Genomic DNA, 25,255 nt, shown 5'->3' on the forward strand with positions numbered 1-25,255 from the left:
TGCCGGGGACGGCCAGAGCAAGGCAGGGTTGTGGGGAGCTGCAGCCCGGCCCTGCTGTGGTGCTGCTGTGGCTGGAGGCTCCAGGAGTGACACCAAGAGTATTGAGGGGAGGGCAGGGAGGCTCTGCAGGGGGATCTGGACAGGATGGGTGGAAGGACCGAGGCCAGTGGTGTGAGGTTCAACAAGGCCGACTGCTGGTTCCTGCACTTGGGTCACAGCAATCCCCTGCAGCTCCAGGCTGAGGAAGGCGTGTCTGGAAAGCTGCCCGGAGGAAAAGGACCTGGGGTGCTGGTCAACAGAGGCTGAACATGAGCCAGGAGTGCCCAGGTGGCCAGGAAGGCCAATGGCACCTGGCCTGTGTCAGCAACAGTGGGGCCAGCAGGACCAGGGCGGTGATTATGGCTCTGTGCTGGGCACAGGTGAGGCCACACCTCAGGTGCTGTGTCCAGTTCAGGGCCCCTCTTCTCAGGAAGGATGACTCAGTTCCATGGGCTGGTTGACAGGGTGGTGATCGGCCGTAGATTGGACTCGATGATCACAGAAGTTCTTTTCCAGCCTTTATGACTCTGTGATCTGTGGGGTGCCCGGGCCGGTGGAGAGCCCCAGGGGACCCGGGCCGGTGGTGCAGACGAGGTCCCGGCAGCGCTCCCGCACCCATCCAGGCGTCCCTGCCCGCGCCCCGCCTTCCCCGCGGTGACGGCAGAGCCCGGCGCCGGTGACGGCATCAGGCAGAGCCCGGAGCCGGTGACGGCATCAGGCGGAGCCGGTGCGGCGCGGGCAGGACGGGCCGGCGGCGGGGCAGGAGCGGGGCAGGGCCGGGCCATGGCTCCCGTGGCCGTGCAGCCGCCCGAGGTGCAGTTCGCTCAGCGCTTGGCCGCCAACGAGAAGCGCATCCGGGACCGCGCCCTCAAAAAGCTGCGGGGCTACATCGGCGTGCGGACCCAGCGCCCCGCCGGTAAGGACCGGGCCGGGACGGGGGGTGGACAGGGACGGGGGCAAGGGATAGGGACAGGGATGGGGACAGGTGCCGGTGCCGAAGCGGGGGGAGCGGCGGCCCCGGCGGACCGACAGCATGGGGAGGAAAGGAAGCACCACGTGTGCGCCTGAGCCCGGCACGCCTCCTCGGGGGTTCTTCTCCGGCTTTTTCTTTTAATTATTTTTATCTTTTACTTTACTTTTTGTCTTTATTTTTATTTTTTTTAAAATTTATTTATTGTTTTAAGCATATATTTCACCCCGTATACACACGTATGGCCCCGGTGCTGCCGCCAGCGCAGCCCCAGCACCCGCGGGCCCAGGGACTCGTGGATCCCCGCTCGGGAAGGATCAGCATGGATCGAGGGAGGGTCTTGCTGGCACCATTAACAAATCCGGGATGGGAGCAGGATTCCCTGTGTGCTCTCGTTCCCAAGGAACAGGGTGTAAACGCACTGAACTGATCCAGGCTGGAAACATCCTGGTATATGCAGCATAAAGTTTTATGTTCTGTTGTGGAAACGTCCCGGTATATGCAGCATAAAGTTTTATATTCTGTCGTGGAAACGTCCCGGTATATGCAGCATAAAGTTTTATGTTCTGTTGTTTCTGTGAGGTGATGTCTGTGTTTCCATGACTGATACTCAGGAGCATCAGAGGGAATCGAAGAAAGCTGAGTTATGTTTCAGCACTTGTGTGGTTACAGCTGATTCTGTGTAACCCATTTGGGTGACTTGTTGCCTCCACTTCATGGTATATCAAAAGATTTTTTTTTCTATGTTTTTCCAAAAATTCTACTTGGAGCTGTATATGTAGAACTAAGAGCTCAGTGGGGTCCCTGGAGTCAGCTTGGGGCTGGCAAGGCCAGTCTGAAGCTCTCTGCACTTGAAACTGCCTCATGTGCACAGTTTCCACATGGATGCATGTTATTCCTAAACCATATATATAATATAATGCATAATCTATGTTTTATGTTTCATTTATACAAAACATGTATTTTATGAGCTGTTTTATACATTATTTTATTACCACATATTTAAATAATATATTACTGCATATTACATCTGTATTTTATCTATTAGTATATATTTTTTATATATATTATATATATGGCTTTGGGGAACCAGCTGACCCCAAGAACTAACTGCAGAACTGTTTGCTACAGCAAACTGCAGCTGGAGTTCTGGTTGGACCTCAGTGAATTCCTTGAAAAGACTGTAAAATGAATATGGTTTCTTGCATTTCTGAGTAGTATTTGACCCATTAGCCACATCTGACAGAGGGAAGGACACTTAGAACAGCCTTACAGGGTCAGGCCAGAGAGGCAAACAGTCATGATCCCATTCCTGATAGTTAACATAGATCTGGGGACTGCCTGAGGACTAGGATGGTGTACATCATGTACCTCCCAAGTACTTTCTATTTCTCAGCACTGGAGACTTTCTAAGGTGGACTCTTTTTGCTCAGCAGTGCTCTGTACACCTCACTGTGAAGTGCAGATTCCTTGCAGTTTGTGGAAGGAGCCACAAGAAGGGCAGGAGTGCCCATAACTGAGGGAGAAGGCTGCAGGTTCAGGCACTGCTTTAAGACATTGTGAAACCATCACAGGGAAATTGCTCCGTTGGGCTGTGAACCTTTTGCATGTTAAAATCAGCACACCATGGAATGCAAATGAGTAAGAAACAAGGGTGACTAATCTCTAGAGCCTTTAGATGTACTTGCTGTTAGGTACTATCCAAAATGAAAGAAACAAAGATTAACTTCTTTGGGCCTGGAGAAAAAAAATGTTCAGGAGAGAGGTTTTGTTTTTTTTAATTTATTTATTAATTAGCAGCTGTATACCCATCCAGTGTTCTGAGAGGGATGAGGCTCACACATCAGGCAGCCCAGGTAAGATGCCTTAACCTGAGGAGCTGAGAATGTGCTGACTTCTGGAAGAAGTGCTGGAGTTGACCTGATGTTCAGGGCTGTCAGGTGTTTTAGAAGTAGACAGGACTGCTCTGTGTGGTCTGTGCTAAGGCTGAAGGATCTTCTTCAGTGTGCCAGAGTTCTTAATTTTCAGCAAGAAGTTAAACTCTGTGGAAGGCACTGAACTACCAGATGAATCAATAGGAATTCGAAAGAATAGTGAACAGAAATAATTAATAGTAAAAGAGGGAAGATTGCTGGGGGATTTCCTGTCTGACAGAACTGCACTTACTTGGGCCTAGATCTTTACAGGATTTTTGTAATTTCCACTGAAATGTGCCTGTGCGGATCTGGCCCATTGGGATTATCTAGAATAGGGAAAAAATGTAACAAAGTCAATGATAGCAGTGTCAAAGCAGCCCAACTCCCAAACAAATGCTAAAAGGCTTGCACTAAAGTAGCTGTGAGTGGTTGTAACATGCTCCCACAATACACAGAACAGAGTTGCTGTGCATAGGGACAGTTACAATTCAAGCCCTAAAGCCAAAATCCTTCTCAGGATAGGAATAAGGTATAGAAGGGCTTCAGTTGTGGGCTCTGTGGTTGCTAATTCAATGCATACAGTTTTTAAAATTACCTTACTTTAATGGTTATTATTTGCCACCTGTGGCTGGGGACAACACAAGAAGTTGAAAAACAGAAAACATAATCTTGAAATTACTCCTTTGAGGATAAGAAAATTGCTCTCATTTTTGGTCAGTCTTTTGTCAAATGGGTACAGGATTGCCTAGGACACTTAAAAAAGCTCTGTGTGTATGAAAAGCAACCCCATGAAAGTCTGTGTTTTCTTCCCTCAGAGCACAGGAACAGGCTGTCCAGGGCAGTGGTGGATTCAGTGTCCCTGGAGGGATTTAAAAGATGTGTAGATGTGGCACTTGGGGACATGGTTTAGTGGTGGCCTTGGCAGTGATTATCTGAGAGGTCTTTTCCAACTTGAAGAATTCTGTGAACTCCTGAGCCACATTTATAGGTAGCAGGTGATGCCTTTGTAGGGTTAATGCTGCTTGTGAGGTTAAAACTGCTTCTTACCCCTCAGTATGACACATATAATTCCCTTAAGAGAGTTACTAATTTTAATATTGCAATGAATATTATATCAGTGAATTAAATTGCTTCATATTTTATCATAACAATACTGTCAAATCTAAGTTAAATTTATAATTAATGCTTAATACTACTGGACACATTGCTTCCTACATAGCATTTTGCATATTTCCTCACTTCCTTTCTTTTTAAGCAATCAGGACTACTGTGTTTGCAGGTGTTTTGTCTCAGTGATAACTGCTTTCAGATAACTTGGTCCAAGAAGAAGGTGCACAATTTAGGTCTTGCACTGGGTCTCAGGCTTTTTGACTGGCAGACCCCTGAGACAGTGTTCTTTTTGGAGCAAATTTAAGCTTACTGAAGATGGTGACCTTTTCAAAGTGATTTTTCATGAGATTGCCTGGCAGTATTTAATAGGGCATCATTTGAAAATAGCAGTGGTAGGTCATTGTAGCTGCCTTGTAACAATGTACTGTTACAATTTTACTAAACAGAAATTTGGCTAATGTAAAAAATCCAGTTCTTGAGCAGGTGTTAGTGACTTCCCATGTAGTACTTTACGTCTGGAGTGTGAAAATATTTTTTTGCTGTTAAAATTCAGGTTTTCCTGAATTTTAACATCATCCCAAGACTAACTATCGGAAATATTTTTGTTATAGTGGCTCAGGCTCTTTGACTATAAAGTTTAGTGTAGAAATAAATATGTTGATTGCTAGAAGTTAATTCTATCAAAACAAACCCCTAGTTAGGAATAAAAGTATTGGTAAAGTGAGACTTGCTAAAAACAACAAAACAGAACAAAAAACATGTCTCTTGTAAACCTATTTCTGATACTCTCACTAAAAATTTCTTTCAGACTTGGTGTTAAAAATATGCCAGAGACATTTATCAGAATTATCTTGGTATTCATCTTACCTGTGATTGCTTTGGAATCTTTGTTGTTTCAGTACAAGGTAGAAGCTTACAGTCACTGAATCACTGTTCTATGCCAAATTGCCTTCCAATTAATGTGCTTACAGTAGGAACCCAGAGAAAATAACAAAGAAGGAAGCAGGGAGAAGAGGAAACTGCATGAAAATATTCTGGTGTAAATGTGTGGTTTTTTCCTTTCATTCAGACTTGTTCTGTACCACAGGTGGCTTCAGTCAGGACGAGATGCTGAAAATATGGAAGGGCCTTTTCTATTGTATGTGGATGCAGGATAAACCTCTGCTTCAGGTATAGTAACTGAGTTTGTATTTTCTTGAGGGAGTCCTTCCAAAATACACTCTAGGGACAAACTAATTTAGAATGGGGGAAATTTTTTATTTTTTATTTTTTTTCCTTCCCCTGCAGCCTATCTGTGGCACATGCAGAAGAGGTGACTGTAACTCAGTGATCTGAACATGAACAGGTCATCTCTGGAGTCACCTTCTGAGGTGCAGCTATTTACCTTGCAAAAGGAGAGCTAAAATAAATGCCTCTTGAAATGTTGATTTTGTGTAACTAAAGCAGTAAGGTTGCCCTTAACTGCAGGTGCAACATTTGTGCAGATTTTAATGTGAAAGTTCCACACTTCCTTTTCCTTTGTTAGTTCAGCAGCACTTCCTCTATTATCAACTTTGTTCCTACTGCATACTTTTGTCAACTTCTACTGGTTTGTCTTCTTACTTTCTAAAGATACTGGTTTTGGAGTACCAGCTCTCAGTAACCTCCTCAATTTTCAAATCACTTGTCTGCATGAACAAGGTATATCTCACACACAGGTCACACCCCTCCACAGAGACCTATATGAGAGCAGTGCCCCATAGGTTTTGCATAATTTATTAATTCAAATGCATGGTGTTCTTCTCCTCCTAATTTAATTTTGTCTCTTGTCAGAAAGATGATTGTGCAGAGATCTGGTAAAATGAACAGGTTTTGATACCTTGACACTTCTCTTCCAGCTGACCTAGTCTCAGTGCAAGGATCACTGCAGTACTAAAGCAGCTGTTGAGAGAATATATTTAGTTTTGAGTGCCGTCTCATGAAATTCACACTTCTTGCTGTTTGCTGGTCATGTGAGGAGACCAAACCCTAAAACCTGCTACACTAATTATATTTATTTACTTTTAGGAGGAACTTGCAGCCAATATCTCACAACTTATCCACATGTTTCAGAATACAGAGGCTCGTAAGTACTATTTAATAACCTAATGCTTTGTAGGGTACTTCCCTCTTTGGTGATTCCACTATCACAGTGCCAGAATAAAGACAGACAGATAGAGGGGCTGTTTTGGCAGTTTTTTTCTTTCCTCTTTATCCAGCTGGTCTGTGTGATTGCATTAGGGGAGGCATGAGATGCCGGTTCTTTCTGGCTGTTGCAGGAGAAGAGTTGTGTCTTCACAGTGTGATACCAGTGAGATTTTTCAGGACAGGTAGCAAAACAAACTTGTCCCCTTACTTCTCTATTCTGCATAGACTGTTCTGTGTATTTCCTGCTGAAAACCAGGTAGCAAAACAAATTAGTCCCCTTACTTCTCCATTCTGCATAGACTGTTCTGTGTATTTCCTGCTGAAAACTAACCTTTTTTCATGAAGTTTTAAGCCCCTGGTATTCAAAATGCTTATGAAATGGAGTATTCAGTCAATGCCAAAAGTGCATGGATAGAAATGGATGCAGAATAGATATTTTGCTCAAACTTGTGTGTGTATAACACCAAACAGATACAAATCTGTCCCTGTAATTAAGCTGTTTTTTAAAAGTAGCTGTGTGCGTTTTCTTATATTGTTCTCAAGTTTAATTGATTCTTGTACCAGTGTCAGGCCTGTCTTCCCACAGCTCTGACCCCGTCACTAGGAGAATCCTAGGGCACTGCATCCCTTTCCTGAGATTCTTTCAGGTTAGCAGAGCAGCCCACTGTGCCATTCATCCAGATGTTTTTCCATGCTCCCTTGCAGAACACCTGTTCATCCAGACTTTTTGGCAGACGATGAACCGGGAATGGAACGGGATTGACAATCTGCGTCTGGACAAGTACTACATGGTAGTTATACCTGTCTGGGTGGTGTTTTCTCCTAGAAAATGTGTGGTGCTGCTGTGCTGGAAGGCAGCTCTGCCTGCACATGCATTGGTGTGTATTGTAAGAGAAGACAAGGTATCATCTTCTTGACACATTGTAAGAGATGTTTGTTTTAAAGGCTTTCTCTCACCACTGTGTGAATTTAAAAGCCAGTACAGTTCATATTGTGCTCAGGTGCTTTCCCTTCTAACACAGTGATTTTTCTCATTGATTTCTGTACTGGAATATAAATACTGTCTCAATGGACATGTATCAACATCAGTTGTTTAGATCAGACTATTTAAAGACTTTTATGACTCTGCACTAGAATCCCAACTTTCCACCAGTGAAGTATCCACTGTAATACATTCAGTAGTCAGAATTCTTTCTATAGGAAACAGAATATTAAAACAGGAAATTAAGTCTTAAAAAGCATACCTTTATAAAGAATAAAATCCCTCTATCTTCTTCTTGGAAATAATTTAGTTACAGGCAAATTCACTGGTGGTTTTTCTTCCCCAGTATCAGCAGATAAAACTTATTTCAGTAAGTGAAGTGTTTTGAGCCAGTTGAATGTGGCTGTTTTACCTGTGGCCGTCTCTTAGCGCAGTTTTCAAGTAAATTAAATTATTATTTTTATTATCTGTCCCATATTGTTGTGTCCAGTTTCAGCTGTGGCTTTTCTTAGGTTAAGGCAGCACTTAATGAAGAAATCAGGGGCGTGAATCAAGAGAAAGCTTTATAGTAGAAATGGTCATGCGTTTTTTGAGCTTAGCATATGAAGATAGTTTGTTGGTTTTTTTGCTTCACAGCAACTTCTGCTGGACTACATGATAGACAATCTGTCAAAATGTTCATGAGAGGAGCTATAGAGGTTTATCAAGAAATCTGTTCATATTACAGTCACAGTGACTCCTTTACCTGTTTTCATAAATAACGTTTAATGGATTTTGTGCTTTGCAGTTGATGCGTCTGATTTTGAGGCAATCCTTTGAAGTGCTGAAAAGAAATGAATGGGATGAGGGGTAAGCAGATTTTTGATTGTTGTTGACATAAACAAGTCACCCAATATACCTGTATTAAAATATATTTTCATTTAATAGGTTCTTGCTTTCTTTCCATAGATGCCAGTGTCATGAAGTCTTAACATTAAGGCATATTTGTTACTCATATCACTTTGTTTAGTAACATAGTAATGTGTTGCACATCATAAATTAAATACAGTATTTAATGTATTTAATGTTCTGATGTAGCCAGAAGAGCTATCAATGAAATATCACCTACAGCAAGACTAGACAGGGAACCTGCATCCCGAAAAACACAGCAAAGACATTTTTTGTTTGTTTATGGTTTTCTGATTGGCTCTGACTTTTTTTTTTATAAGTATTTATTTTACTAAGGTTTATCATGGTGACTTCTCATAAGACAGAACCCCTTAATTGTAAACTAGTCTCCTGTTTGTTGTAAACATCAGTAGTTTTGGTTGTATTTCTTCCATATTCTATTAAAAGGCAAATAATTGCAGTCATTTGTTCTGTCTAGACATCTTGTGTTACTTCTAAGCTTGTTGTCTTTAAATTGATGAAGAGATTTAAATCTTTTAATTGAAAGCGCTCAATTACTTTCAATTAAAGGTTATCCTTTCTCTCACCCTCTGAAATGTGGGATGCAGACAGGCATGTTTGTGGAAACAGAAAGGAATACAGAGCTAAAAGACACCCCATCCCTCCCTCCTGTTCCACCTTAATTTTGCTCTGGGTAAATGCCCTCAGGTTGAAGAGATGAAAATGTTCCTTGACAGGAGCAGAAGGTGTGGGAGGAGGTTTGATAAAGCTGGAGCCCTTCTTCCCACACACATGGTCACCCAAACTGTTCTCTGACAAGGTTTCTTATGGCTTTGGCCTCCATCTTTCACTGGAAGGAGGCAGTGTGGGAAGAGAGGATCATGATTCCTTTCTTTGCAGAGTGAGAGAGCTCAAGAACTGTTTTCCCTCCTGAGCGGAGCCAAGAAGCTGCCTAGCATGACTTTTTTCCCCTCTTGTCTTTTAAAATGCTTTTGAAGAAAGGTGTATTAAAGTAAAACTGAAAGAATGTTTACAGGTTTTCAACGTTTTGAATTCTCTTTGGGACTGGAAATGTTTGTTCTGGGTAAAATTGCAGTAGGTCCCAAAGAATGCCAGGGGAGAAAGTTTGGTGTATACAAAACATCACTTTCCTGAAAGATAGCAATGATAGGTCTCAGGGTAAAAAAGAAGGAAAAAAATTCAAATTGGATAGCTGTCTGTAACTGTAAAGAAGTGGAGTTTGTTTTCAAGACAAGAGTTTGTTTTCAAGGCAAATAAGACATGAGCAATTGAATATGAGTATCTTGTTCTTTTTTTCCTCTTTATTATTTTTTGCAGTCTAGTTGAACCATTGCTGCAGCTATTAATGAAAGAAGTTATGGACCCAGACAGCAATTCTCCCACTGGGATAAAATTCCACTTCATTGATATCTATCTGGATGAATTGGCTAAAGTTGGTGCAAAGGAGGTTAGAAAATACTTTGTAATTTTATTCCTGATTGATGTTAACTGTGGCATGAAGCATCTGAGAAGAAATGTCATTTTTAGATTATGTAATTTTTAATGATTTTAAATATAACAACACTGAGTAAGCATGAAGAAAGTGACTTACTACAAGTTATGCTTTTACTTTTATTCATGTCTTTGACAGTGGGAATATGGTAGTTTCTATCAAGTTCCTGAGTACTGCTATGCTGCTCCAAACTGAGGTTGGAAAAATAGTGACAGAAAAGTTAGACTATTCTCATTTGTTTGTTTCAGAGGGGACTCAGTGAAATTTCCCTTGTGTGAACATGTTTTTGCAAAGGCTTACATAAAGCCTGCTCTTGGCTCGTTGTGTAACACCTAAACAGAGGAGGAAAGTGAGCTTTCACAGTTGTCTAATATTTGCTTATAGTTGTCTGTGCATTGTGCAGTTTACCCTCCCCATCCAGATGTTTGGTTTGCTGGTGACATGTCTTGCTCTGCTGTGTGTTGCTGTGACAGTTAATTTATGGCCCATAATTTTGGCTGCTGGTCCAGAGTTTTGCAGCAGCAAAGCCAAGGAGCATCTCTCCTGTCCCTCCACCCTTCCTTCTGCCCCACGTTTGTCCTGGGCTCCTCCTCAGTCACCTCCCCTTGTCTCTGGCCTCTGATATTTCTCTTTGCAATAGACAAAGCTGTCAGCAGTTTTCCATTCCTATTCCTTGCAGTCAGTATTCAAACCAATCCTGCCTGCAGATTTTGAGATCTGGATTGTGGATCAAGAGAGAGAAGTCTGCACCAGGGAAGTGTGGGCTCTTGCAGTGCAAATAATTTCTGCAGCTCCACAGTCACACAGCCACTCACTGGAAGCCTGGAGAGGGGAGTGAGTCCCCCAGACTATTTGAAATCACAGATGATGCTCATAAATTGGAATTTGAAGGGAAGAGTCTTTAGCTGTATTTTAGCTGAGAGGGTTTTGGTGCAAGCAGCCCATTTAAGAGAAACCCAAATCTTTTTCTTGTCTGCTACAGACCTTTGGGACAGTACACAAAACTATTTAAGCTTTCTCTGCCTCATGGTTCCTTATCTAAAGTAAGAATCTTTGTTGTATTTCTGTACTCAGCAGAATAAATTCTGCAAGGCAGTCAGTGTTTTAATAATACTTCCAAGGAATATCTGGAAGTTACTGGTAGCAGTAGTAACAAAAAGCCCTGGATACCTCTGCCAGTTGGAATTAGATAATATACTGAAAGACTGTTAAAGAAAATCCCCAACACCAATTCCTGTACAAACACCAATATTCAAGGAATTTCAGTGTACACATAACAGCATTTTCTGTACTCATGGTTTTTTTTCTTTCTAATCAAACAGCTCACAGCAGACCAGAATCTCAAGTTCATTGAACCTTTCTGCAAAATTGCTGCCAAATCCAAGGAGTAAGTTTAATGAAAGGATAAAAATTTTTTTAAGAATTAAAGATCTCTGAATGTGGTAATAAATGGATAAAAGAGTCATCATTTCCAAATGTAGGGAAAGAAGGATATTTTACCATTAATGTGCACAGTCATTTGAAGATAACTTGTGTTTAATAAAGCTGTGGATAATCTCCATGGATTTATAAGAACTGTATTACCTTTGCTGGTTAATTTGTCCAGTTATTTTATTTCTTTAATGCATAGAGCAGCTGAGCTGCTTCTTTGCAGGGTAATATAGGTCAGCATTTAAACATTTAAGATTAAATTTAAAGTGGGGCACATTATCAGGACACTGCTTAGATTAAAGGACTTCTGTTTAGGGAGTAACAGATTCATTTTCATCATCTGAAGAGTTCGGTGTTCTTCCACTTTCTTTTTCATTCATTTTCCCTCAAATTCCCACCTTTTTGACATGGGAGGGGAGGGTGTTTATGGTCTGCCTTTGGTCTCACCCTGCTCTGCTGTGACACAGTCGGCGTGTGCTCCACGCTGTGGTCGCCGGAGTCTTTGAGATGATCGTGGACCAGTCCCCCTTCGCCATCGAGGACCTGATGAAAGAGCTGGGCACCAACAGTGATGATGAGGATGTACCTGAAGAAGACAAACAGGAAAATGAAGAGATGCTTAAAACTAAAGGTAAGGAGGAAACTCTGAATTGCCCTGGGAAGAGCTGCAAGGATGGAAGAACCTGTTTCCTGAAAATACATTTCTGCTCTGAACCAAACAAACACATGTTCAGGGTGTTGTAAGGATAACTGTGTTTTCCTGTCTTACCCTTTTCAGATGTGCTTAATAAGGCTTGTTTTTTTGGAGTCACTATCTCAGACAAAGCATTAATATTCAGTCCTTTTCTATTATAGGAGACAGATGTCCATCAAGAAAATCAGCACAGAACTCTGAAGAAACAGAGGATATCAATGAAAATGTTGATGATGGGATCGGGGCTGTTCTTCAGGTTTGTGGCTTTTTTGTTCTGTTACTGATATTTCTGCTCTCTTTTTTTCTCATCCCCTTCAAAAGGTGCAGAAATAAAGGGTGTTAATGGATAAACATGTTACAGAATTTTAATCTCCTTCTGATTTATTGTAAGGTGGTATTTATGTAATGTGTATTCTGGGAGTGGTAGTAAAAAAAAATCCATGTTTAAATTCCTCTTTCCTCTCTCCCATACCTTCTGTTTTCTGCTCCTCCTTTCCTGTTTCAAAAGTTTAAAAATGTATGTGCTAAAAGCCAAGTCAGTGAGGGTGGGGTAGCAGTCAGCCTATTTTCATTGAACATGGATGATGGGATATGTAGGAGAGAGGGTAATATGTTACAATTTGTGTTTTCTGGACCCAGGGCCAGTGCAGTGTAGTGATTCTGACACATCCTCCCATCAAACACACATACAGGTGGATACACTTCATGCATCTGTGGCTTTTAAGCAAGAATTAGGACATGGCACACTTTAAATCTGATATTTAGCTAAATATTTGTGGGAATTTTGAAGTGGGTTGGCTTCTCTTGAGTAAGAATTAAGGTTAGGAACATTTAAGAAAGTGATACTGAGTTCCGCTGTTCTGTAAATGAAGCAGCCATCTGTACAAGTCCATGTGTGAGGGGGGTGTAAATTTCAACAGAGGAAAACATTTGGAGTTTAAAGGAAGTGTCTGTTTCAAGATGTGTATCTTTACAATTTACCTATTGAACTTAATATTTCCTATACTCATAACACCACTTGCACTGGGTTATCCTGCATGGATAAACTGAGAACAACTGTGTTGTACTTTCCTCTAACAGTTTGATTACAAGGCTGTTGCTGACAAAATCTTTGAATTTGCAAGCAAGAAAAATATACCTTCCCTGAACAGAAAGCGGCTCTACAAGCTGGTCAAAAAGTGAGTTCTGCTGAAATAAACCTTGTCCTAAGATAACTTGGGTTTTTTTTCTGCCCAACCTCTCTTGTCTTGGTGACATTGTTGTGCTGTTCCTTATTGGTATCAGACAACTGCAGCCAGCTGGGGCTTATCTGCACAGTGTGGGTTTGAACTGCAGGATGTGACATCAGGTTGGGTGTGATGCAAAGAACAGATACAGGAAAAGTGTTAAATTGCTGTTTTCTCAATACCTTCAATGACTTGGTGTGAGTTTGGGGGTTTCTGAGGCAGATCTCTTCCGGAGTTTGTAACTTCCTGTGCAAAAATATGTTGTTCCTGTTTTGACAAAATCATAATAAGTACAGTGATGCTGTGCTGCCAGTGTTGTTACTGGTACTCAATGAATAATAATGGTTTGGTTTTTCTTTTCTCTCTTCCTCTCACCTGCAGGTTCCAAGACTTAGCAGAAGGTAAGGACTGAGCAGCAGACAGCATATAGTAGGAATAATAGTAGTTCTTTTCCATTAAATTATATATAATGTTCCCATACAATGTGTATTGGAATTTTTTTTTTCTCTTTTTTAATGTATATTTCAAGAATATTATATTGGGGGTTTTGTGGGGTTTCAAAATCTCATTAAGACACATGATACATTTTTTGTGAGATGGCCAAATTCCTTTCACAATTTGAGCAACCCTGTACTTTATCCTTAAATGAAAGATGATTATTTTTGCTTAAACAGATAGCAATTGGTCATATGCTTTTCTTTAAGGTTGGTTGGGGAAAAAGGAGTTGTTTCTTCTTTCTGTGGGAGTCATGCTGTATAGGAACAGCATAACTGTTCATAGAAGTAGGACTCTCAGTTTTCTGATACCTTATCCTTCCTTAACAGGAATCTTCCCCCAAGATATTCCTGAAGATGTTTCTACAGATGAAGACGATGATGAATCTGGTAGGCGAAAGCGAAAGAAAAAAGCTGTCAAGCCTTGGCAGCAAAACGAGCTGGAAAAAGTAAAAGGTAAGGGAAGATCAATATTTGGGAGAGAGACAATCTGCAGAGACTTGTGCAGTTTGGCAAAGTGTCAGATAAAAGCTGTTCTGAGGAAGGCAGCACTATTGGTTAGGATGTGCTGATTTGTATCCTGTTGTGATAAACGTTAAATATGAAATTAAGTTCTCTTTGAAAGTGGGGGGAGTTCTCTTCCCAATTGTGAGGCAAGCATCACCTTAAAATTTTCTGTCAAAAGCAGAGCTGGAAGCAGCTGTTTGCATTGCTCCTTTGAGCAGGTGCATTTACTGTAGGAAAGCAGAAACATGTCCATCTTAGAACAGGATGAGTGTTACAATATAAGAATTTGGGGATGTTGGAATACTGAGCCCTGAGTTGCCCTTCTGATGAGCTTAACAGGTGGGTAGTAACAATTCTTTTTAGGGATGTTGCTATGAAAAATAGGGTTGCCACAGGGAATGGTTTAGATCTTACCTGTGACAAGGCAAAATTAGCAAAGTATTAATTGGGCCAGACATCATCAGACTGCAGTGTCCTGAGCAGCTGCAACAGTGAAACTGTTGTGCAGGCTGGTAACAGGAAAATGGTGCACCTATTTTAAAATAAAAGAACTAAAATAGAATAGAATTCAGTTGTTTCACATGTGTATTATGGCATTCTTTTTGGGATGGATCTAGAGGCTAAAGAAGAGCTGTCAAGTGTGAAGGTGCCATCAGTTCCCCAGAGGAAGAGGAAAAAAAGGAAGAAGAGGGACAGCCAAAATGCTGATTCTGGAAGAGCTGATGGAAGTTGTGAGGAGGGAAAAGCTGAAACATCTGGATGCAATGCTTCCAGCCAGGAAAAGGTGCCAGAAAATAACAAGGACAGGAAGAGAAAGAAATTGCTAGTAAAAGATGCCAGTGAGACCACAAATGTAGCGGCTGACACCCGAGAAAATCTCAGTATCCATGTGCAGAACAGTCTGACTGACACAGAACAGAGGAAAAAGAGACAGCTGAAGAAAATGAATCCAAAAGTGCAGAATGTTCCTGCAAAACCAGCGTGTCAGAACGGACCAGCCAGTGCCTGTGCAGCAGAGGATGTCAGTCCGTCTGTCACGCCGTTACCTCCTAAGGCTGTGAAAAAGAAGCAGAAAGCAGGGGCTGTCCTGGTGAATGGGGATCCCCCTGTGCAGCAAACTGACCTAAAGCCCAGCAAGGAAGGCTGGCTGGGGACCCTGCCAAGAAAGGCAGGGGCTGAATCTGCACCCTCTAGAAAGGTCACACTGAAAACAAAGTTAGTTGGTTTGGAAGGGATGAAAGTCTCCAGTCAGAATGCAGCAACTCTGAAAAATAAGAGGAAAGTGAAAGAGGTGCTAAACTCTGTCGAAGCCAATGGAGTTCTGGAGACTGTCTGCAAGAAAAGCAGGAAGGTGGTATGTACATCTCATTATTTTCTCTGCCTGCTTCAGGAACTGCCAGGCTCATTTTCAAATTTGGCTTTAGCTTTCTGAGCGTGGGAAAGTGCCTGGGCTGCTTCCTGCTCTCATCATACATGGTCACCAAAAAAGAACTTGATTCCCCAGAAATCCACACACTGCTACAGTGTCACACCCTCCTGTACAATGACACTAAATCCTGTGCCAGACACTCAGCTGGAAGAATCCATCTAGCTGAAAAATGGGATGTTAGGGGCAAGATGGGGTTGTCCTTTCTTGTGTTTTTTCCTGTGGTCCCTGGGTTAATTATTCCTTTGCACTGAGTCTCCGGTTGAGCTTTCAGCATACTCACAAAGAGAATCATATTTTGGCAAAACAGTGAGAGATGGGAAGATGAAACATCCCTTCTGCAGCAGCAGCAGAAAAGATTAGTATCAGTTCCTTGTGAAACTGCCCAGAGCAATTCCAGGAGTGACTGCTTCTGCTCACTCACTGCTCCATCTTAAAAAAACTGATAGGACTGTTTGGGGAAAGCATTTGGGGAAAGAGAATAAACATTGGAACATTGGAATAGAGAATATGGCACTGTGACCTTTAATGTCATCTATGACTGTGTGATCACATTTATGAATGGTCAAGTATTTTACAAAGACAATACTGTTTTTGTTCACTAGGAAGGTCTGATGTCTTCTTCAAAAGTGTATGCTTTGCAGTTTGGGAACAACCTATTTTTTTTTTTTTGACCTCTCTACCTTGCACTCCCATTTTCTTCTTTGTAATAGGTAGAATAGGGTTGATTTTTCTCAATGATTTGAGAGTCAAAAAGCATTTTACACTGTATAGTTTTGATAATGTGGCTAAGAAAGAGAGTGCAGGTGTTATTCCCTCTCATGCTACTGAAATTCTTTTTGACTGCTCATTTCTCATGTGCATATTCACCCTAACACATTCAGGGGTTTAGTTACATTCTTAGAAGTCTTGCTGACGGTCTCACTTTGGTGGAAAAAATTCATAAAGCACAGATGAGTGCAAAAAAGACTTCAAACCTGCATGTTATGAGCATATGTTTGACTTAAGTTTAAAACTGTAGGATTAGTTAAGTAGTGCAGCCTTGTATATGGAGATACAACTACTCACTCCCTCACAGGAGAAAAAAATCATATTGAAACTTTGCTTAGATAGTAATGAAATTAGTGACATTTTCTATTTTTTGATGTTGAAGTGCTGAGAGGAAAACCAAAATGTTTCTCTCTCCCCACTATTCAAACTGCATTTCTCTCACAGTGGGGCTTCCAAAGTAGGAACCATTTTGTCTCCTGTTGCCTCAATATTCCATGTTTCAGCCCTGTTTTTTTCTTTGTCTATTAAAGTTTAATTTCTAAGAAAGTATGATTATGACACCCCCATCTTTCTGTAAGACTTTGTTGCAGGTGACCAACAGGTTCCAAGACCTGTGATAGATTCAAGATAAGAAGTTCCTACAGACTTGATGGAAATGAGTTGTTGGCACAGCATAGTGCAGGCACTGAGGCAAAGGGAGCACAACCCCAGCACTGCCCTGTTGGCTCTCAGGTCATGGGCTACTGGGTCATGTCAAAATTCATGTGGAATTCCAAAGAAATCATGGCATTTGCTTTTTCTTGCTCAGTCCATGTAGTTGTGTGAGAGTGTGTGTGTTAAACGGGAGAAGAGGGATGGAGACAAGAAAAGATACTTGGAAGTTGAGTCAGGAGGAGAAGGAGAATACTGATGGAAGAAAGAAGAGGGCAGGGTAAAGCTAAAAAGCAGAAATGTGGAGGAAATTAAGCTTTGCTATTTTTGTTTTCATTGCTTGAGAAATAATATGTTTTATTTCCTGATTTTAGTTATGTAATCCTGGCCTTGTGCCCAGAAATGAGGGGCATGTTTTGATTCTTGATTTCAAGGACAACACACACCTCCAGAAGATTAGCTTCAAATATTCAGAGGAAAGAGGAGGAGGAGAAGAGGAAATAAACAGACAAGATCAGCATTATTTCAGAGTTGTCTCCACAATTCAGAAAACTAAAAGCCTTGTGGTTTTTCCTATAGCATCCCATATCTGCTATACATTTTCCACAATTTGTCAGTGAATGCCTTTGGAATTCCATGTCTGTAGGTTGATGAGAACCATAACTGAACTTCCCCTCACCACAGTCCACACACAGCAGGGTAGAAAGGTCTGCCAGTGCAAGTCCTAAGAATTGTCTTGTACTGGAGACAAGAATTGCTTTAAATGCCACAGAAGTATGAATTTTAGGCAGGAAATCAGTAGCACTACACAATAGCTGAATTTCTAAAAGTATAGTCAGATTCATACTCCATTTTTTTCTTCAAAGTCTCCATCTTAGCCCAAAGCTGTGTTTGTTCATTAGTTATTTATCTTATTCATCCAGAGGTACCACAAAAGAGATTTTGCTTATGGTGAAGGAAAAAAAATGATCACTTGTGTGCAGGAGAGCTGGATCAATTGCCAAGTATCCTCATGCACATAGAGAAAACGTGTTTGTTTGCATTCTGCTGGGCTGGGCAAATCTATTAAATTCTTCCTTTTGTGCTTTGCAATGACTTTGCTATTTCTGCACAGAACTTGCCTTCAGCTTCTGCTTTCAGTCATAGTAATTGCAAAATTACCTGCTGGGAGCTAAATATGATGATTAACTGATGCAAGTGTGTGGTCAGCACTGGTCACAGCACTAGTTATTAATTAGCTACAGTACTTTGTGCTGAAGCATTTTTCCCTTTCCCTCCTTCATAGGAAAGCAGTGCTGCTCTGTCACCATTAAAGAAAAAGAAAGCGAAACCAGGAAGTGATTTTGTAAAGTTTGAAAAATCAACTGTACCAAAGGCAGTGTTCTTTAGGAAAGCCAGGAGCACCATCTCTTCTACCAGGACATCCATGCAGGTGAGGTGATCTCACAAAGGGCATCTGAGTCTGGGGACAAATGTCTTCCCAAGCAAGCTCTCCAGCAAGGAGTGTGACCTCACTCATGCCGTCTTTTCCATTCCCTGTTAGTCTCCTAACATGAGCAGATATAACTGGAAATGCTGATGCATTTCCCTGTAGACAGTCACACATGACTCCAGAGTTTCAGAAAGTGAGTTATAGATGTCTCTGAAATCTCTCTTTTTCCTTCCCCTTTGCTTTCAGCCTTCTTGTTGAACACACACCATCCTAAATCTGTTCATTTCTCAAGAACGCAAAAACACAAAATTATTTAAATATTTGAAAGGGACTTTGAGCCTCCATTTTTTCTCATTTGTGGAGAGTGGCAACAGTGCAGGACTTCAGAAGTCTGCCCTCTTCTCTAGACCTTTTTAACATTTAATGCTTTTCAAGTCCTCTTAGCAGTTTGAGGCCTGAGTGCAGTGGGACCAATCTGCTTAACACACAAAAATCTTTTTGTTTGTTGTTGAATTACATAATGACATTAAGGAGAGTAGGTGATGTCTGTACAAATGGAATATATTTGCTTTTGGCTAGGGAAACAGTGCTGTCTCAGCAGCAGTCAGTGCCAGAGGATTGGGGCAGTTTAAACAAAAAGGAAGAAGTAGGCTGCTTTACATCAGTGGGGTGCAGGTGAAAGAATTCAAAGCATTGCCACAGGAATCTTACTTATTTCGTGTCTTTATTTTGCTTTATAGCTGAACAAACTGCAAACACCCAGCTCCAAAAAAGTCACGTTTGGCTTGAATAAAAACATGACTGCAGGTGAGTCTGAGATGTGTGTGTGTGTCTATGGTCTCTCTGGTATCTGAGGAATGGGGAAGCTGTACACACTCGGCACCTCTGGAATACCTATAAACAGGATGGTTCTGTTCCTTTATTTGTCTCAATATTTGTGTTTAGTTTACAAACCCTCCTCAGGTTTATTTCCAGAGGAGATGGTAAAGTTTAGGGCATTCAGCCCTGCAGCTAGACTTGAGCAATTCCAGGGTGCTCCATTAGTGACCTGCAGAAGGAGCCTCATGGATGGAAAACTGCAGCAGGGTGATCAACTTGCCTTCCTGAGCTGCCTGTTTGCACTCTGGAAACACGGGCACTTCACAGTCTTCATTGCTCACTTCTGTTTCCCAAGGCAAAGGTGCTGATAAAATCAGACTTCGTAGTAGCAAAGTTTGCTTTTTATCTTGGCTGCTCGTGGTTTATTAATGGTCATGAGTAGATAAAGGTCACCTCTTCTGTAAGCAGGTGGTGTTTTCCCTGTTAAATAAATGTCTTGCTCCATAGCATAGAATTATATTCCATGTATTCATTTAGCTACTTTTTAACTCTGAGGTGTACAATAGGTCATGTTCAAATTGAGAACAGTGTATTTAGGTAAATGTCTTCATGTTAATACAACACAGCTGAACAAAATGAAAAATAAATGCCACCCTGGTGGGAAGGGATGGCCAAGAGTCTAGATCTAGAGTTGTTCAGCAGATAGAGCAGAGACACTGCATACCCACTGTCATCTTTTAAAGTCCAGTGTGGTGTTTTTCAGGGTAACTGGAACATTTGTGTCTGAGGAAAAGGCCCAGAGTCTCTGGTGCTCTGTGGAACCACGGGGAGGGCTCACAGTGGATTGCAGCAGACCCTGTTCCCCAAGGGGCTCTGCTGAGAGATGTGCTTTGCCACCATCTCTTTTCTCTAAGCCAAGGCTTAGGCTTCTGATCCTTGCTGGGATCTAACTCAGGCTTCTAGTGCTGGGAAATTCCAGTTGATTGACAGGCACAATTATTCCAGGGGTTGCATTTCTTTTTAACTTGTTGGCTTGTTTTTCAACAGAATTTAAAAAGACTGACAAAAGTATATTAGTGAGCCCAGAAGGACCTTCCCGTGTGGCATTCAATCCTGAACAGAAACCTCGTCATGGAGTGCTGAAGTCACCCACGGTGACCCCAGCAAAAGAGCCCCAAATTAAGAGACCATTTACTTTATCAGCTAAGAAGAGACCAGCTGCTGTGGACTTCTTTTAAACCAACAAATGTGTGGCCTACTTTTGTACAGGACATTTTGCTAACCTAGAATGTTCTCTGGAGGTATTTTGAACTTCTTTATTTTTTTAAGTTAATACTAATTGTATATACAAAATTCTGATTATGACCTGGTTCATTGCTATTTTGAAACCAACTCTACCTTGAAATACTTGTTTTGTCTTTTTACAGAAAAGAAACAAAATCCAATCTCTGCTCAGGTTTGGTCTATGAAAAGTATGGTCTCTGCCCAAGTCATTCCCAAGAGACTTATCCATTTAATTTAGGAATGTTCAGGGTATGTTCAAAATCTGATTGTTCCAGTGATTTTTTTTTTTTTTTAAGCCAGTGTAAGACAACTTGCACTTCACGCTTTTAAACTGTTTTTCATTAGACAGAGTTTAAATTGGAAAAAGGCAATGCAAATTTTAAGTCTACTTGGTCATGTATTTTAAAATTCTCCTCTATCATTTTTCATGTGTCACTCCTGGCATCCTGTTAATTCTTCTGGAAATAATGATTACCTCGTGTCTGTGTTTAATAACAGCTGGACTTGGGTGGCTTTGCAGCTAGCAAGCAAGCTTTCCCTGGCATAAGAAACCCCCAGCTGTTGCTAAAGTTATCACTGGTGCAAATAAACTTGCACAGCTGGCTGCCTGCTGAGCTGGGGACAAGTCACCACATTGTTTTCAGTAACACAAGTGCCAAAGCTGGCTTGAGCCTGTCACACTGTGAGCTGGCTCCTTCTCTTCACTGAACTGAAATTCGCAGTTGCGAATTCTCCTTCTTGCGCAGGAGAAATCTTTGATATTTCCAGCCCCCTCTGTTGCCTTTCCTGGAGGTCTGACAAGACTCCCAGTTTTCTGCTTTAGCAGCTGGTGTCACCAGATTGTGCCAGAACTCAGCCCCCATTCAGAGCATGAATCTCTGCCTGGACTGAAGTGAGCTCAATGGGTGTAGTGCATCTTGGGACAGGACACATCACTCTGAAAGCTTTGGTGCCTCTCAGTACAGGGTGAAACTTTACAGTCCATGCAGCTTGGTTTTGGTTTTGATGTAGAATCAGATGTCCACTTGGCATTTCTTGGGAATTCAGTTTTTATTTGGATCTTTTATTACTACTCTGTGTGTTTTGTTTATAATTTGCTTCTTTGATAAAGATTGAGGTGCATTGCTGCAAGAGATCATTAATATAATCTGAATGGGAACAATGAGGAGGGGGAGACTAAATCAAAATAAAACCTGTTTTGATACAATTAGAAGATTTGAAATCTTTCTTTGGAAATTTTCCTCATGTGAATGAGGCAAAGGCTTTCAGCCTATCTCTACATTAGAGCTCAGCTTGGAAGCACAACCTGGTGCCAGAGCAAAGCTGCTCATGAAGCTTCACACCAGTTATTCTGTGATCCTGCAAGAAAGAGGGTGAACCTTCTTCATTACCTTGTCTTAGGATAAGTGGATTATCAAGTAAATAAACTGATAAATGTTTATTTAGCTACTTCAGCCAATAGAATTGTATTTTGTGACATATTTGCATACTTCAGTGCTGCTTTTTATGAGTCCTTAATGTTGTCTGTCCTCTGCCAGGAGGATGAGATTATTCCTCATAAGGAACTGTATTGAAACTGTTCTTTTGAAGCTCATCTACAATTGCTTCAAAACACTGGGGTCCTTCCAGATGGCTGGGTGGTCTCAGCTGATCAATTCTAATCCGTCCCAGTTCTCTCACTAAGTTTGTGACAGTCAATGGTTTGTGGTATTGCCAGAAATTAATTTTGCTCTTGTCTCTTCCCATTTACAGTGAAAGACTGAATTTCACTTGGTTTTGGTATTGGGCTAGGCTGTATCTGTTTCTGTGATCAATAAAGAACTCTGGAGAATACACTGATAAATTAATGATATTTGTTTATGCAAGTATTGTTCATTTATGCTTTAAAAAGCTCACTGTATATTAGCATAATGGATTTTGTTGACAAAATGATGGTAAATAGGGTGTAACAGCCTGTTCAATATGTTGTACTGTTACTTTGTCCTGTGGGTGAAAAGTCTCCTGTGGAATATGCATAAAACCATTTGTATGTGCATGGTTGTGAATGCCTGTTTGGAGATGTCACATTCCTCCAAGGATAGAGATGCAAACAATCACTTGGTGAATCTGGTGTGCACAGAAAAATTCAAGATCCAGACAGATTGGGGTTTGGTTTGATTTTAATACATATAACTTACTATGCTAATGTATTGATTGTCTGGATCTTTTTCTGTTGATTGTAGATCCACTGAACCTGTTGCTTGCCCAAATATTTTGTTGCCCACAGTGTTAAATAGAGAGGGCAGAAATGGCAGTCAGGTTTTTATCTAAAATTCGAGTGATGTGATTGCTTGTTGTGATGCATCCATAATCCATCTGTGCCACGAATCTGGTGCAGTGCTTTGTAAATATACCTGTGAGGTGGGTATTGTCTTCAGTGGTGTCTGGAATTTCATTCAGGATAACTTTACAAACAAAACCCAACCATTGTCAATGGAGTTTATTCAGCATTGTTGGGTTACATTTGAATACATTACCCAAAGTATCTGGGTAGTGACAATGCCAATAAACATTAAAGGAAAAAAAAAGAAATGTAACTCACAATATCCACTGCACAGACACAGTGATACTCTTGAAGAGAAATGTATTGGTAAGAAAAAAGAAGAGGAAAACTCATCTGACCTGTTTGATGTCACTTCATGTTTTTTTTCAGTGTTATTCCAGATCTAGCTGCCAGCCATGCTCTGAGTCAAAAATAATGTGGCCTAACTTTTAAAAGACAGTGGTTTTTAATTATTGTCTCTATATTTTTGTCACAAATCTGATCAACTTACCAAGGTCAAATAGTTTATAATTCTTCATAGCTTCAAGAGAACGCAAAAGCACAACGTTAACGCAGCAAGGCAAAAGGTTGAAATTCTATTTCAGTTATTGGATGTGCAAGATCTCTTACAGTCTTGTCAAAGCTGTGCAACTTGGAAAGTATCCAGTGCTGTTTGTCATGAATTACCTGCAGTGAAATTTCACGAGAGGCAGGAAAAAAGTTACGTTTTATGTTCCTCTGCAAGAGCATTGTTAATACAAATACAATGTCTAAGCATTATATCATTTAACCTAGTCCAATAAACCATATTTTTTGTGGACATTGTATTTTGGGTAAATCTGTGAATTTGGGAGGTTTGGAGAGGGTAACATCTGGGAGAATACTTGAAAGCACAATGGAAGTTGTTCTTGCTAGCATGTACGTGCTATCTATCTTACTTTTATTTGATTGCATAGAGTGCCCAAACTGATGAAGACTCAGACGCCTTTGGAATAGGCTTGGGACAGGACATTAGCTGTTCATATACCTTGAGCTTCTTACCTTTGGAACTGGGTCAGAGATAGCAGCATCTAACAGATTGCTCAGGAGAAATTAGTAGAATTCAACAACAGAATTCAACAGAATCACCAGGTTGGAAGAGACCTTCAAGATCATCAAGTCCAACCCAGCCCTAACACCACAACTGGACCATGACACCAAGTGCCACATCCAGTCTTTATTTAAACACATCCAGGGATGGTGACTCCACCACCTCCCCAGGCAGACCATTCCAGTACTTTATTATTCTTTCTGTAAAAAACATTTTTCCTAATATCCAACCTGTATTTCCCTTGGTGAATGTGTAGATCACACCCTGTCACTGCTTGGTGATGAAAATAGATAACTAAAGTGGTAATTTGGCAAGATGTGCACTGCAGAGTGCCAGGATAGGTGAGAGATGGACAGTTGGAAAGCTGTTGGCCTGCTTGTTACCAGCAGCACATCCAAAAGAATTTGTGTACAGAGAAACCCTGCAGAGTGCTGCAACCCCACCTCAGCTAGTGGCAGGCCCTGCACCAGCTCAGGATCAATTAAAATTAATCACGGTGTTTTGACAAGCACATAATTTTCAGGAATGCAAAAGTAATTATTCAAAGAAAACTTTGTAATGAGTAAAGTTAAACCATGAATCCTCAGGTAAAACAAGAACAGAGATAAAAGTGTAAAAGAGGCTGGCCCAGAGCCCGTGCAGCATCCTGAGGGAGTGACACAGGGTGGCTTCAGTATGGACACATTAAAAGATGCTGCTTTTCCAACAGTGCTTACCTGTGCCTGGTCCATTGTGGGAGCCAGATGGGGCCAGGGAAACCAGCAGCGATCTGAAACTGAAACAGCTACAGTCTGTGGCCAAGTCTGTGTCACTGGGGCAGCCAGGCAAGAGCCCCGGGGCGGAGGCAGTGCCCTGAGGGACACCCCTCGTCCCCGGCCTGCAGCCGGACATGGAGCCGCTGCCCACAACTCCCTGGCTGCATCCATCTGGCCAGTGGCTCGTGCCCCAAACAGCCCAGCCTCCAAAGCCAGGGCTCTGCAGGTGGAACAGACGGTGCCAAGTTTCCCTCATCTGCCTCACGACCATCACAAGAACAGAGCCTAAGACCCTGAAAACCCCTGGGGACTTTGTGCAGGGGTTCTGGCCTGGTTGCGGTGGGCTCTTGCTAAGTGATTGTTTGAAGGTGTGCTTGATCTGACACCGGCTTCTCAGAGCAACAGGTCACAGCATAATAGTAAATAAATCTCACCAACTTTTGGCCAACTGCCCCTTGCTTTGAAATAGACCATAAAAGTGACTTTTCCTAAGTTACTTTCTGAGAGAGATCTCCCCATGGAAGAAGACACTGGTGACCCTGTCACATCCATTGGTAGCTACAACCCCCGCTTTTCTGTCTCTTTCCTTTGACTCTTTATCCCTCTCTCTCTCCCTCTCATCTATCACATAACCCATGATGCTGGTACTACAATAAAGATGCATTATTGCTGTTGTGATTTAAACTGAAATCTCTTGGTGTCCTTTTTGCACTCTGAGATCAAACGAACTCCCACTTGTGCTAGCGGATGGTGACAGCAGGGTGAGGCTGGGGTTGTCGTGTGTGGGAC

General features: G+C 41.5%; 1 protein-coding gene across 2 annotated transcripts; it reads left to right on the forward strand.

Moving 5' to 3' along the window:
* Window positions 1-393: 393 nt before the first annotated feature.
* On the forward strand, window positions 394-23,441 carry RRP1B (ribosomal RNA processing 1B). 2 transcript variants are annotated; one of them, XM_015636148.3, is made up of 16 exons: window positions 394-955; window positions 5,105-5,205; window positions 6,082-6,139; window positions 6,907-6,992; window positions 7,971-8,032; window positions 9,410-9,539; window positions 10,907-10,971; window positions 11,483-11,646; window positions 11,871-11,965; window positions 12,790-12,887; window positions 13,317-13,336; window positions 13,760-13,885; window positions 14,554-15,290; window positions 18,070-18,216; window positions 18,957-19,023; window positions 20,083-23,441. In XM_015636148.3, exons 1-16 carry the CDS (start codon window positions 823-825, stop codon window positions 20,271-20,273), a joined length of 2,280 nt encoding a protein of 759 aa, XP_015491634.1. In that variant the 5' UTR covers window positions 394-822; the 3' UTR covers window positions 20,274-23,441. The 2 variants fall into 2 exon arrangements, with proteins under 2 accessions (XP_015491634.1, XP_015491643.1); XM_015636157.3 differs by having other exon boundaries at window positions 823-955; window positions 5,123-5,205.
* The last annotated feature ends 1,814 nt before the right edge of the window (window positions 23,442-25,255 follow it).

Source organism: Parus major, chromosome 1, assembly GCF_001522545.3.
Source record: "Parus major isolate Abel chromosome 1, Parus_major1.1, whole genome shotgun sequence".
In the NCBI taxonomy this organism is placed as follows: Eukaryota; Metazoa; Chordata; class Aves; order Passeriformes; family Paridae; genus Parus; species Parus major.